Source organism: Pezoporus flaviventris, unplaced genomic scaffold (assembly GCF_033815535.1).
Source record: "Pezoporus flaviventris isolate CSIRO_AGI_PZ_B2104156 unplaced genomic scaffold, CSIRO_AGI_Pfla_v1 ptg000003l, whole genome shotgun sequence".
In the NCBI taxonomy this organism is placed as follows: domain Eukaryota; kingdom Metazoa; phylum Chordata; class Aves; order Psittaciformes; family Psittacidae; genus Pezoporus; species Pezoporus flaviventris.
In genome coordinates this window covers 10,173,915-10,189,376 of record NW_026892551.1, presented here as the reverse complement: position 1 = coordinate 10,189,376, position 15,462 = coordinate 10,173,915, and the positions used below count along the sequence as shown (strand labels likewise).

Genomic DNA, 15,462 nt, shown 5'->3' with positions numbered 1-15,462 from the left:
GTTACAGGAATAACATTAAACAGTTACTAATCTGGGGGACATGAGGTTCAGTGCACGCTGCCTAGTATTCCACACTGAGGTCAGAGGAATCCCCATGACTGGACATTTTGTTAGGTCATTTGCCAAATCCACTGTTTTTATCAGAAGCGTCCTTTGCTCACACACTAATAATACACGTCTTTTTTCACTTAGGTTTTGTAGCCTGAAAGCAGGTACATTTGAAAGTTCCGTCAGTTCCAAACTAAATACAACTATTAAGGATTTATGATTCAACAAACAGCAGCCAGAGATTCTGGAGCTTTCACTGATTTCACAGTGACGGCTCAATAAAATCTGTGACTTTGGGCAAGTCACAAACCAGGCCAAGTGCGCAGGAGCAGCTTGCTTCCCTGCATGCTACATAACCACTGAATCACAGAATCAACTAGTTGGAGAAGTCCTTTAAGATCATAGAATCATAGAATGGTTAGGGTTGGAAAGGACCTTAACATCATCCAGTTCCAACACCCCTGCCATGGGCAAGGACACCCTCCACTAGACAAGGTCGCTCAAGGCCCTGTCCAGCCTGGCTTTGAACACTGCCAGGGATGGAACATTCACAACTTCCTTGGGCAACCTGTTCCAGTGTCTCAAAACCTTACAGAAAAGAACTTCTTCCTTGTATCTAACCTAAAGCTCCCCACTGAAGTTTTAAGATGCGCCAATAAACCACACTGTGGGACTCTGCATGCTCACAGCAGAAGTTAAGAAAAACCTGTGGCTGACTTGCTTCTTTTTCTCACTCTGCATCAGAATTTTACGGCTCACTATGGAACCACTTGGTGTGGCTGATCTGCTTCCCCTGAAGACACTGCTGTTTCCATGCACCTCCGTGTCCTGACAGCACTTCCCAGATGGATTACAACATTCTTCACCTGCTGTGTGCACTGGGGACAGCCCAGAGTGAGGAGGCATAAAAAAGAACACGACAAACTGCAGCACTCATTCCCAAATCCATCTACCAGTACAAAAAACAACTGCCACACAGCTCCCTGCTCTCTGGGCAACTGCATACCGACCAGAACAAAGCACGCTGCTGGCGCCTCCAGACTATTAATAATAGTAAGGTATGTGCTGCAGCAGGAGGGAGAACTGCGAGGGGCAGCGCTCCACGGGGCTGGCATAAGGAATGGATCTGCTTCAGGCTGCCTGCCAAAAGCACTGGAAAACTTGACTTTCTGGGGGCCGCCCAAGGATGCTTCTCTCCTGCCTGCAGTACTCTTCAGAGGGCTTTTGCCCAGACCAGGCTGCACTGAGCTAAGTGCAGGAGGAAAGTATCCTGCTTGCTCTCGAGACTCTCCGACTGGTACTGCTGCCTGCTCATGAAACTGAGTCACTGGGCTCCCTGACCACCCTAAAAGCTTCTGCTTCATCCTAACATGCATGTGTGGGTTTACAGAGGTCACTGGAGCCAGAGGTGAGCATCTGAGAAAGAAATCATTCCCACTTGCCCTCAAACCAACGGGAAACAAGAGGGACAGCAGAGTCTGCCAGAGGGGCTTTTTAGGTTTGTCCAGGACCCACTGCAATTGTAGAGATTAGGACAGTTTCACAAATAGAGATGAGAGAAGAGAAAAATTCATGTTTTGATAGAAACACTTCACTCCCTGCTGATAGCTTCCTATACCAGATGTTTTAGAAGGGGGTAAAGGCAGTAAACCAGCACTGAGAAAGGAAGGGGCACAAGGGAAAAATAATAGAGATACTAGTGTCTATCAGTGCACCATTTAGGACACAGAGACATGTCCATGGGAAGTAAAGTCTGTATTAATGAACAATCTACTACCAGTTCAGGTCCTGGATCTCCTTTAAATTTCCACACGTCATACCCCTGACATGCAGTGTGTCCCTGTGAGGGTGCTTCTTCCTCCTTCAGATGGCTGACAAGCTGTAGAACCATGCACAGAGAACGACTGCTGGCTTGGTTAAAAAGACTGCAGATGGCTAGCTGCTAGAAGCATTACTAAATATGTTGATGTTTCATAACTGAGTTTACTCTCATTGATGTTTGCGTTTCTGGTTTGTGTATAGCAGGAGCGGTCAGGCAGGGTGACCGCTTATTGTTGTGCAGATCTGCTGCAATACCCCATTTCCACCGGCGGAGCTGATCCAGGCTTCCCACTTCATTTCTCCCAGCAGTCTACCTTTGCTGTGGAGATATGCTGTGGTGCACTGAGAGAGCCCAGCTCCCCATGGATGTTCATACAGATAATGTATATACCTTGTCTATACACAGCCTTCAGCTTTCAAACCACTAGCAGTGACCCCATAGGAGAAGCAATTTGGCTTCCATGTGTACCCTGCAGAGAAAATTTGAGATATCACCTATTCAGCAGAGGATTAAGGCCACCAAGTGTCTATCTTGAACCATCAGCCTGCCTCACAAATACAAACATGCAGTTAGGGTTTCCAGGGACATGTTATCTCACATTATGGTATATGCCAAGGGGTTAACCTAAGCCTCGGAGACATGTTTGGAAACTGGTTTAGTTAAGCCACTGTCATCTCCTAAATATAACCTTGTTTTCATTAAAAACAACAGCAACAACAACAACAACAAAAAAACACAAAAAGAAAAAACAAACAAACAAACAAAATGCTTTAGGAGTTTCCTCTGAAAAAAAATCCCAGCCCCAAACAAAAGAAACAAAACAAAACAGTTCTTTGAGGCTGTCTTGAGAATTCCAGAAAGTTTTCCACGTGTTCTAGCAATTCCCCCTGTGAAGCCCCGCACTGTCCTGCCTCCCTGGTGCAGACACCCAGAGAATGCAAAGCCTGTGCAGATGCTGCACCGGTTGGCCCTAGCTCTACAGCTGAGACAGCCCTTCCTGACCAGAGCTAACTAGCTTCCCAAGTATTTCCACCTGACTCCACAAGCTACTTCTTGCAGAGAAAACCTAAACTGGATTATCACCTCCTTCTAAACTGATTCTTATACAATAAGAAAGCCTGCAAGCATAACACTAAAATTTATTGAAATGCTTATTTTCCTGCAATGGTTCATAGACTGACAGAATGGTTTGGTTTGGAAGGGATGTTAAAGCTCATCCAGTTCCAACCCCCTGCCATGGGCAGGGACACCTCCCACTAGACCAGGTTGCTCAAAGCCCCATCCAGCCTGGTCTTGAACATTGCCAGGCATGGGGCAGCCACAGCTTCTCTGGGCAACCTGTGCCAGTGCCTCACCACCCTCATAGTGAATAATTTCTTCCTAATATCTACTCTAAATCGACAGGGTGCATATTACTTTTCATCAGCTAATACAGTTTTGCCCCTGTTCATATAAAGGACCAACCACGGTTTCTAAGACACAGCCGATGTTCTTCCAGGGCTCTCTACTAACATTTTCCCTACAAGGGCTGCTGCAGCTGAGCTGTTCTGCACAGATTTCTGCTCGCTATGGGGGAGTTGGGGAAGGGGGGTGTTAATTATACAAAAAGATGGATCAGGGCCAGGGAGCCCCTCTGGTGCAGTGTCTCCTACATGCACAGCCTCCTTCCTGCTGTTCTGCAGCTACAGGGATCACCTGTTGGTCTTGGCATTCCCCCAAGCTGGGGCCTAGCGGAAATGACAGAATCAGCTAAAAATGAGAGCCAGCTCCTATTCCAGCCACCCAAATGAGGGAAATGCAAAAACAGATGATGGCAACGTGATCTTGCTGCTGCACGCGGGAGCCAAGAGGGGGCGGGGTAGAAGGGATGTATGTTGAAAAAAAAACAAACAAAAAAACCAGAACACCCTCCCCCCCAAACCACTAAAAAGATCTTTTCTCCTTCTCTTTTCTTATTGAGCACTGTAAAAACATTAGGAGAGTTTTTCTCCACACGAACACCTGTCAATAGGGAGAACTAACCACCTTGTTCCTGCTCCCGCTGGGGATGTCGGATGTTTCCATCTCCCACATGAGAGATGTCAAAGGGATATTCAGGTATGCGGCAGAAACAATCTGCCTTTTTCAGGCCGACTCCTCTTGGTACCGCATGGATACACACCAATTGTTTATAGATCTGTGTCAGGAATCCCATTCTCCCATAATAACAGTGCTCACCAAAACCTTTTACTTGGCATTTGGGTGAGCTGCAGTTATGTGCAGCAGAAGGATTAAGCACCTCTCGCCTCTCATTTCGTTCTTCTGTGCAGAAAACCAGTTAAGTAACCCATAGAAAAGGTAACCATCACAAGCAATATTTAGAAAACAGAAATGCAGCCTTTTAAATGACAAAAATACAAGCTTAATTGCACACTGCATTTCCAGATATAACTAGTTTCATACAAGCTGTTTGAATCCATGTTCACTTGAAGGAGTAACCATCCTAACATCCAAAATTTCTCAGCCAATTTATCTGGACCCTGGAGTTCAGTGACACCATAAATCCATCTCAAATAGCTTAATAGGCTTTAAATGACCTTTTAAGATTATTTATTTTTAAACCCAGTAATTTTTAAAAACAATAACAATAAAAATGGGAAAAGCCTAATTCTTAAAAGGAAGTCTTTTCCTTCTCTGAGAGCAACGAATTGGGTCCCCAGAGCTTACTTCTTCCTGAGAAAACACTTCATGAATAGTCAATGCACAGTCCAATTCCTCAATAAGCACCAAGCCTTCAAACGCACCCAGCGTTCAGCAGTCTCTGTGACTTTAGCCTTTAAACCATAACGCTTTTTGCCTTGCCCTCTTCAGTTTCCCAAGCCTCCTCTATTTCTGTTCTTCTAGCAACTAGGTAGGTAAGCTGAAGCAGAATTCGAGCAGTGGGAGCAAGCTGGGGCTAATTTGCACCTTATGAATTATTCAGGCCCTCCTGATTCCTGCACCTGCACTGAGGCAGGAAGCTTGTGAGGAACAGTCATTACTCTTCTCTGGGGTTTGCACAAGCTTGGTTACTGCTCAGACATTGTTCGGTAACTAAGGGCTTCAGGTCTTGTATTAAGCAGTGGAAGCGGAGAAGGGGGGGAAAATAACCTCACATTGTCAACCCCTCCCCTTTGCTGCCCCAAACCCAGGGTAATCATTCAACCCCTTTTGCGTCAAACAAATCACAGTGTGTATCAGACTGCTGAATTCACCTCACACATGCTAATCTGGATTAGAGCATCAGCAGGGGAAAAAACGAATGTGTGCACGAGCTGGTCTCATCAGCTATTTACTCAGCTGTATTAGATTGCACGTTTAAACTTCTCCCCAGCTCAGTAGGGAGTATTTCATATGCATTAAGTATTTCACACGCTAACTTGATCATTAAGGCACCCTTATCTACAGATACGGCACAAATAAATTCTCTCCCTGGCATACTGGATAACATCAGGGATACTAACAGTTTAATACTACTGGAAGAGCCTATATTGTGCTTTCAACAGGATGGATTTAATGAGCAAATAGGTCTTTTCCATCTTCATCTACTGTTATCTTGGTAAACAGAATGCGACACCTAACTGCAAATCCAGATATGACCCATGAATCTAGACAGCCATGAGGAAGATTTGCAGAGAACATATACAAACCAATTAAGCACATTTTAAGATAATGGTATGTTTATGAGTTAATATGCTAAGGCAAACAGATCTAAAAGTATTATGCAAATTCAAAGCAGCAAACACCACCTTTACTGTATCTTATGTCCACCTTTGCACTGAATAACTTCACATCCTGTCCTTTACTAACACCCTGTTACCAACAATTTTTCCAGTTAAAGATCATCTCATTAATCCCAAGCAGCTAAGCATCATGGTTTGATTGATTCAGTGAAACAGATCTGCACTAACTGATAATGAAACCTCTTTAATCCCCTCTTCCAAAATGATGAGTGAAACACAAGTGTTCAGAATTCAGATAAGTACAGCCAATCCTTATCAAACCTTCACTTTTCTTCTTTCTATGCTGAAATAAGCATCCTTTTGACGCAGAATGAACAATTGGTCCTACGCAGCTCTTACCCCACTTCTATCCAATAACAGGTACTCTGTCTCTTTTTTAAGGTATTTTAATCTGGCATGTAAATACGTTTTATTCTTTGATGCTCTTTCATTCAGCATCATTAATCCCCAACATGAAATCCATAGACTTAAAACATTTAATCATGCTAAAATGCAACATACAAATCCACAAATGACTTCTGCTCATCACACACACTGAATAGCTTGCAAGCTGGAAACTCTGCCTTCTGTTTGCCTTGGGAATCAGAAAACTCTAAGCTAGCCTTTCACTGAAGTAAACAGATTCTTTCTCCAAGTATCTGCCACTGGGCAAAAAAAAGATGTTGATACACAAAACATGTGAATTTCTGTTTGCTCTGTCATCTTTTTTCATGCCTTGCGGTCACATTGGTCTTACGAGAAACACTTGTTTTACTGCAACCTCTTGACAGTATGTGTGTTTGAAAAAGTTTAAAAACAGTTACAGTAACTGAGTTACGGAATGTACTGGAGGTGCAAGGGAAAAACATTTTTGCAGGTTTTTTTTTTTTATTTTTTAACAGCACATATTGTTTATATGCTTGAAAAGAATGCATAAGGGACAGCAATCATAGTTGCTTTTTTTGTTTTTTTTTCTTTTTTTAAGAAGAAAGAAGATAATTTGCTCTACCTTGTATATGATTGCCAAAGCCACTGGGATAGAGACAGTGACAAGAAATGCAATAGTGGAGCAGAAATTGTGGCTGAGATTCAAAAAATTAAGGACAGCCAGGCCCATGTAAAAGGGCAGAAACAAAGAAACAGGGAAAAGGGATACTCTAGATAATGGAATAACATCTCTAATTCTACTACATTAAAAATGACTTATAGCTTACTTGTTTCAAAGGAGAAAATATAGTTGAGGAAGTGAAATAACATATGGAGAAGTGTGAAAACCAGCATGCTGAAACCCTGATTTGGGAGGCAGGCACCAGAAGCCTTCCTAGGTCCATGACCACATTCCCACCCACTGTCCATGAACAGTCCCACACAGCATGCCCTTAAACTCATGAGGTACTTCACTGGAGCTGCTTTAGGTACCAATCACGGTGACACTGGCCAAGTGTTGCATTGTAGCCTTGCAGTCAGGTAATTCAACTAGGGAAGGAAAGACTTCTGCTGTAGGTCCTTCTCAGACAGAAGACTGATTCAGCATCTTCATCACCCCAGGAATAACCTGGCTATAAGGACTTGTGGTTTCCTGCTTGAGTGTTCATGTAAGCGAACTACTCAGCAACCAGGACTGTAAGAACAACAAACCTAAAAGGTTGGGCAGAAATCTGGACACTTAGCTCCAAAAGGGGGATGGTGATAGTTCTATTTCATTCTGACCTAATGTTGCTCCAGAGAATGGAGCCTACAGTCCCAGTCTTGTTCATGCTCAGGTAGGATTCAGGCTCTTCTTACTTTCCTTTGCAACCTGTGACTTCTGTGCTCTTGCCTATACAATGGCCATATTCAGCAAAAAGTGAGGTGAGAGACTCCACTGCTCCTCAAGTATCTCATCTGATTAGGTCTGTGCCAAGGATCCCAATGATTATAACACCCCCATGATGCCTGGGCTGAGAACCTAAACCTCAGGTCTCTCTCTCTGTTGACAAGTTAGTTAATGAAGTTCTCCTGCAGAGGTGGGAATACTGCTGTTGCTGCTGCCAGCTTGCTTTTCAATAGAATCATCTCTACTCCACTGTTGCCCAGAAAGAGCTATGCGGCTTACCTCCGAGTGAAACAGATGCTTTTATTTCCTATCGCTTGTATTTCATTTCCTATTGCTTTATTTCTTATTCCTATATAGTCCATGACGACTTAGGTAATGCAACCAGGCTGTATTCCTGTGGAAGCACTAACATCACTTAGGCCATCAGTGGGGTATACACCTAAACCAGATGGGTAGGGTCTCCTTTTTGATTGCTCTTGAAACATGCAATGGGGGAATTCAGGTGCTTTTCCTCACCCTGCAAAGATTAATCTTAACATACAGGACACAAACCTACTTTGTGTCCAAGTAAGGCACAAGTGCTATCTATCTGCTCAAGTGTTAGTAAAGTTTCCTGAGTGTGTCACAGAGATACCAGTCAGTGTAGCACAATGTACTCTCACTACAGCTGAGTGAGGGAATGAAAAGTAGTCATAGCAGGTATGACTAATCTGAACTTTATTGTAAGTATCTGGAGTCTCAGTAACCTCCTGAATTTGCAGTTTTTCCCACTGAAAGTAATGTTTATGCACCAAGCTGCACAGAGGAAAAGATGTAGATTAGGGAATTACTTCAAATGCTTTGGCTATCCTAGATGCAGTAATTTTTCACCACCTCATTTATAGAAAGAAAAAGAAGACAACTCAACTAAAAACCAAACCAAAAAATCTAAGGTAAAACTAAAGTATGTAATGAGGACATTCCACATCAAGTAAAGAGAAGATTAAGTATTTTCTTCTGTCAGTGCTTTTAATTATTATCAGTAACATTCTATTTATTATCATCATCATTATTCTTTATCCTTTTTCTTTAAAAAAATTATTCGGATTGTGTCCCTAAATGTGTGTTATTTTTCTGTTCGACAGAGGCCAGATTCACTCATGGCTGAAAGAGAAGTTTAGACTTAAGAAATACATTTTTTTTAAGGCCTGTGCTCTGTAGTCACAGTTTGGTCCCAGAGATGAATTACAAGCACAGACTTGGGCCTTACATTCCTGCTAACTGAATGGGAATCCTAACAAGTGAAAGAGTACACTCTGCAATGCTGCTTTTCTTTTTGAAGTGGTGACAAACGAGAACTACTGCTTCAAGTTAGCCTTACAAATGGCAGGAATAAAACAGAAGAGTGCAAACATCCATCTTTGAATAGCAGAGTCAAAGCAAACTAAGGTGAAAATGGTGTCCAGCAGGGTAATTCAGATCTGGAAAGTCATCCAACTCCATAGCAGCTTGACCCTAACATAGCCCCAAAGGCAGTGCTACAGCTGCCAGCTACACAGCTAGCCAAGCAGAGGTGCAAGCCAAGAAGCCAGCCATGAACCCATGTGCCAACTCAGGAAAGCTATATTCCAGAATTTGGCATCTCCAGCTGCCAAACATCTCCCATCTGGCTGAGCCTGTGGAACAAGGTGTTAAAAAGAAGAACAGGGGTAAATTATACAAAAGCAAAACCAGTACCGTTTGCAAGACTCCAAGGAAGAAGCAGCATGTTGTGCCCACTAACATCTGAGACTCATATGTGATAACACCAGTGAAATGGCAGATCAGCACACTTCTGCATCAGGGGAAGCAGTACGGACAAAATACTCAACATTTTGCAGGAAAAGAACAGTTAGACATGTATGAATTGCAGCAAAAGTCCCAGCTTGTGGCCATCCACACTGGGCAGCAGATGCAGAACATTCGTGTGGAACTGCTTTTGAGTAAAACTTACAGCTTTTAGTAGATTTCATGAGACCAATAGAAAAAGGAGCCTACAAATAATGTTTCTTCAAGACTTCATGATCCATTCTGTTCCCCCACTACCACAAAAAAAAAAAAAAAAATCAAGTATCTAAGAATATTTCTGTACTTTCATAACTGGAATACCGTAATTTAGACCATAGTTTTATGGAAGAGTAATTTTCTTGAAATTTAGTGAAAAAGATAACTTTAATAACACCAAATTGAAAAAGAAAACCCAAAACTAGCCAGGCATGAAATTTCATTCAAATGAAATACAGACACTCACTAAGCTGTACCTAATTGTAGCACAATTCACTTCTGACAAGCAGTTACTGCTCCTAAACTGCAATAGTGCTATACTCCAAGAAGCAAGACCAGCTGTGAGGAATATTCCCTAGCAGAACAAGCAGTTTTAAGTGCACCATAAGAATTTATACTTTCAAATGATACGCTAACTGAAATATTCATCTTATTGGTCTCATTTCCACCTTTCACTCTGCAGACAGATCCTCATGGCCTAAATGAGATTTGACAGCTGTGAATTTCTTGAATAATTTGGTCCTTTATTTTAAAAACCCATATAAGACCTTACCCCTCTCTTACAAGTTTCTGGTTTTATTACCAGCTACTGGCCTCAACAAAATACTATATTTCAGACTCATTCCAGTCAGAGCCAACAAACTTTTAGTGGTTTAGAACTGGTACATGAAATAACTTATGTCATCTTCATCTACATCTAACCATGAATCTTATTCAGCAGGCCTCATAAGTAGGAGCTCTTATTCATTATTGTGGTATGTGTAAACTCTACATGTACAAATTCATGAGCAATGCTAAGAAAAGACCAAAAATTGACAACATTTTCAAGCTTCCTTCTTGAAAATGCTTCCTACAGAATAGAGGCTAATAGAATTGGTGATTATATAGATTATTGCTGATTTTCGCTAAAGTAGCTTTGCATTCAAAATAGTATCTGAAATACAAATTTATTCTAGAAATACAACATTTTGGGAAACTAGTAGGCTCTTCATTATAAATTCTGAAGTTGCACTGATAAATTCAACCAGATCAAAGAAAATTCTAAGGATTTTTTTTTTTTTAATAATCTTATAACCTCTATTCCATTTCCACAGAAACCTTAAAAGCGCTGCACTGGCTTTAACGGAGGAGTTGCTGCTGCCTGCTGCTGCTTTGAAAATGTTTGAGTAATAAGATCCTGCACATTTTTAATATAAATATACCAGTTGTAATGCAATTAAGTGCAAATTGGAGTAGATTTGAGGAACGATTTCTGTATTCAACTACTCATTAGCAATCTGAAAGTGTAATTGCTCTTAAACATGACGTCTTCTTAATTTCATTATGAATTTAACTCTACTTATAAATGTGAAGGTTTATTCTGCAGTTTATTTGCTTATGCTGAATGTCTGAAGTTGTTTTTCCTTCCGTACTCTACATAGGAGGGCCCATGGATTACTAAGAGTAGATAAAGCAGTGAGTTGATGTGTATACACTTGTCACATGACAGACACGACTGCAAAGGAATCTTTTTAGGGGCCCACAAAACAAACAAATGAAGGGGGAAGGACAAACAAGCAAGCAAGCACACTAAGAGCAGACATTTAATCACACGCTATTTTAAAACCCAGTAAACCAGCAGCAACAAAGCCAACAAAAACAGGAATCCTATCAGAGTTGGTACAACCCCTCTGTCATACAGTATTTCTCCTTGGGCAAGTGAGGTGAACCCAAAGCACCTTATGGTATCACAGCTCTTACTGAAACCTCCCAGTCACCCCCCCATTGGATTTGTATTAAACTATAAAGCAGGGCATCTACTAAGGCATTACACAGCAAGTTTTTAAAATGTTGGCGTCCCTGAAAAACAAGCAAAGATCTCTTTCCTACATTCACAGCTTTGCTGGTGGACTGTTTCATGGTAACTGGCAATGACCCATTATAACCAGCTATGTTGATTCACATTTAATTTTGTTACTCAATTTCAATAGACAATTTGAGCATTTTTAACTGCATTATCAAACATCTAACAGAATATTTTCTTTTTTTCTGGTTTTGTATTCTAGTCATTGGGATTTTGAAAAAAAATTTTGCAGCTTTCCCATGATGCACACCACCACCCTCCCAGCCCCAAAATACTAAAAGCAGTAACACAAACCAACGTTAGACCTTGCCTAGGCCCGCATATCCCCCAGCTGTGACATTAAGAGGGAAAAAAAGCTGAAAAGCACTGCTACTAGACTTTGTCAATAAAACAGAACATCATATAATACACAATAAAATGCTTCATACCTGGAGTTGAAAAAACGAAAAGGGTTAACAGCTGACCTGGCACAGCCCCACATGCTCTCTCTGGAAATTGAACACAGACAATTAGGAATTTTAAGTTACCCCAAACAATTGTAGGGGACTTAGACAAGCTTGAGGAACACTTACTGCAAAGTACGCACATAGCCTCAGTGTGGAGGAGACTTTCAGATTTTCTCATTCACTTAAAACTTCTTCTCCAACTCAAATTGCTCTGCAGAGGTCCCAGCTGGTGCTAAGCAAATCATCAGGAGCTCTGCCATTAACTTACATGGGAGCAAAGTCAAAGCTTAAGGGCCCAGGTGTCATGTAGTGGTAATTCTGGATCATGGTAGATCTTATTTTCTCATTAAAAAATAATCAGTGACCAAGAGGTAAACATTAACGAGAACCTAGAGCAGGCAGACATTGCACAAAGAGAAAACAGAGGCTGGAGCGAATGTCCACTCCCAGAATTCTGCTGCTTAAGTAATATTATTCCCAACACATCACTGAAAAAATCAAGCCTTTTACTTAAAACTGAGACTCCAGGGGAAAATAGATAATCTTCTAGAATATTATTTGGAATACTGCACAACACAAATATACGATGTCATAGGTGTATAAACTCCTATGTTGGGATTTGGAGTACATGGTCTGCTCCTTTTCACTGACAAATTCTGATGTGCTGCATGGGCTCAAACAAGAGGCATCATAGCATCATACAGCTGGCTTTGGAAACAGTTCCACCAGCACATGAGGGAAACAGAAAAGTAAAGCCTGTAGAAAGCCAAGCCCATGAATAACCCCCTTCAGTCCTTCTCTCTGTGGTTTAGACCTCAAATGTACCAAGAAATTGGTTTGAGGCCAAAGCCCAAGAAACTAGTAAAAATATCAGAATAACAACATGAATCACAAAAATGTTCTAGCACACCAGCAGCTGAATGCATTTGCACTGGAAGCATTCTGGGTCCTTCATAATGCTCAATTAAAATGGCCAGCTTGGCACAGCAATTTTTGAAAGTGAAAAGGAAAATTTCAAAGCAACTTCTCTTGATTTATATAACTGCATTTTCCATTTGCCCTTGGAAACCTACAAATAATCCATTTTCTCCCAAGATTTTGCACTGAATCTTTCAAACCCCTTACATGCTTCAAATGTGTAGTAAATATTAGTCTTCTTTACTGCTTGTTTGATTTTGCCATTTGGTAAATGTTACATTTCTGATACTGACAGAAATCTGCTATCAAGATGACAAAATGATGTAAAGGATTTTTGAAGTCTAAATTATTAGCTCTTTCAGCATCTGACACTTTTTCGACTTTCTGTGTAGACTCTTCCTTCTTCAGAAATGTCTCAGGTACCTGTCCCATGGCATCACTAGATACAGATTTTATTTCACAGTTGTACCTAATCAGGGGGCATTGGGACAAAATCTCCCTGACCCCACCAGCCCTCAACTGAAATGAATGTGCACTGGAAGAATGGCAACTGGAAACCATAACATTGACCATTCTCTCCTATGTCAATTAATTTATAATCATCTTTGTGTCTTACTGGGAAAAATATTTATTCCTACAGTTGATACAAACAGCAACACATTACCCAGAAATCATGACTTTAAATTTTGTACATTTTTCATAAAGGTCCCTTTTTAACAAGTTAGCAATACGGCAGGCAAAAATAATGTTTGTGAGGATGATAAGCATTTGCAGGCTAAATTTTTATCAGTGGGACAACTGAAACTCTGGTTAGAACCTCCAGTATCCAGGCACTGAAGTGAAAGACACACAGACATCTTCCAACCAACCTCACAGACACCTAAAGCTTCCTATGTTCTTCTCTGTCTGGCCTGAAAGCCAAATGCTGGTGGCCTTTCACCCAGCCTCTGCTCTCATCTAGAAATCATGGGGAGAAACACCCCATCCCTGTCTCTGGGCCTTGAACTTTATCTGTGCTATGAAAATGGCTAAATCACACATGACAACATGGATTCACCATAAAAAGGACCTGTAATAGTCACTTCCCAATCCAAACCGCAAGCGTAGGAGGAAAAGAGGGAAAGGATGTTGTAGGAGCACTCCTGGATATCTTTTGTACCTTTTGCATTCTACCCTTGTGTTCCATTATTGGCAAACGTAGGTATCTGGCTTCCTGAGTCAGTACTCTAACGACTAGGTTTTTATGCCAGACGTGGGTGGCTGTACCACTGCTGCCACTGGCCATCACATTTTCAGACAGAGAGAAGGCTGGTGGGAAGAGGACAGCATGCTCTGGGTTTTAGACCAGGCAGAAATAGGTAAGCTCAGAACAAAGTACTTGATCTCTTATTTTCCACAGTGGAAAGTTGGGAACTTAAGCCTTTTTTTTCAAACTGTACTTTAATGAACAACTACAGGTCAGAAGCCCAAGCTCCAGAAGAGCAGAGATAACTCATAGTTAAGTGGTAGGTAAAGGAAGCTGGTTGCTTTGCCCATTGAACTTCAGATCACTTAACTCTGTTGACTGTACTGTGGGAGTGTTGATGCCTTGTGTAGGTGCTCTGAAACACTGCTGGAGCCAATCACCTATTTTATAACCTTGCAATGCCTCCACCAGACCTCCCCCAAAGCAGTCAATTAATCTCAAGTGCCTGTGCTGTTGCATTTCACCTTGGTTCTGGGTACCTGTAGTATTTCACACTTGCTGCAAGCATAGGGGGATAGCAGTACCTCTATGTCGTGCAGTATGGCATGGAAAAGGATGAAAAGGCTGTACCTGTTACAGAACTGCACGTATTTAGTACTTCTTCTCAAGCAAGAGGAAAAACGTGTTTTATTTTGATTATGCCTTAGTAGTAGCTAAGAATCTCAGAAACGATGTGGTGATACAGACAGCAAGTACTTCAGAAGCAGAAATGTTGAGTGCAAAAGAAATCATAGAATCATAGATTGGTATAGGTTGGAAGGGGCCTTAAAGATTATCTAGTTCCAGCCCCCCTGCCATGGGCAGGGACACCTTCCAGTAGACCAGGTTACTCAAAACCCCACCCAACCTGGCCTTTAATACTGCCAGGGATGGGGCAGCCATGAATTCTCTGAGCAACCTGTGCCAGTCTCACCACGCTCAGAGTAATGAATTTTTTTCCTAGTATCTAATCTGAATCTCCCTTCTTCTAGCTTAAAGCCATTCTCCTTTGTCATATCACTACCCGCCCTCGTATAAAGTCCCTCTTCAGATTTCTTGTAGGCCCCCTTAAGGTTTTGAAAGGCTGTTCTAAGGTGTCTCGAGCCTTCTCTCCTCCAGACTAAACAAGCCCAACTCTCTCAGCCTGTTCAGCTGTGTAAAGAGTTTTTAGCAAATAATTTATTATACAACATTATCCCGTTACTCTGCTTTTGAATATCTGTGACTGAGATTTTGGTCATTATTCCAGTTCCTCCTGTACACTTATTTATAAATGGTTTGGCCATGATAAGCAACTGGTCACAGAGACGGCAATGGCCATCAGGTTGTAACAGACACACCTTGGTGAATTTTACTTGAAGCCATCTCTGTGACAGCACTGTGTGTCTCTGATTTATCACACAGTATTCCAGCCCTATGCTAAATATTGTATTTTTAAAGCAAATAATTGAGGGAGATACTCTGACAAGACTGAGACTCCTGCTGCCTCTTAACAAGTACATAAATGCAAGTATTTCTTTTGATGCCTGCTGGCAGCCTCTGGTCATTTCCAGGTTATTTCAGTTTCCAGGCTCTGTTTGCA

At 41.6% G+C, this 15,462-nt stretch overlaps 1 protein-coding gene across 5 annotated transcripts in view; it reads right to left on the bottom strand.

Moving 5' to 3' along the window:
• Positions 1 to 15,462, bottom strand: part of KLF12 (KLF transcription factor 12) — a 263,859-nt gene that overhangs the window by 54,361 nt on the left and 194,036 nt on the right. For 4 of the 5 annotated variants that reach the window (XM_061445267.1, XM_061445269.1, XM_061445270.1 and 1 more), the window contains one exon: positions 11,720 to 11,779. The exons of the other annotated variant lie outside the window; for it this stretch is intronic. In XM_061445267.1, coding sequence (XP_061301251.1) covers positions 11,720 to 11,779 — 60 coding nt within the window. The remainder of the gene's footprint in view (positions 1 to 11,719; positions 11,780 to 15,462) is intronic. 5 annotated transcript variants of the gene reach the window in all.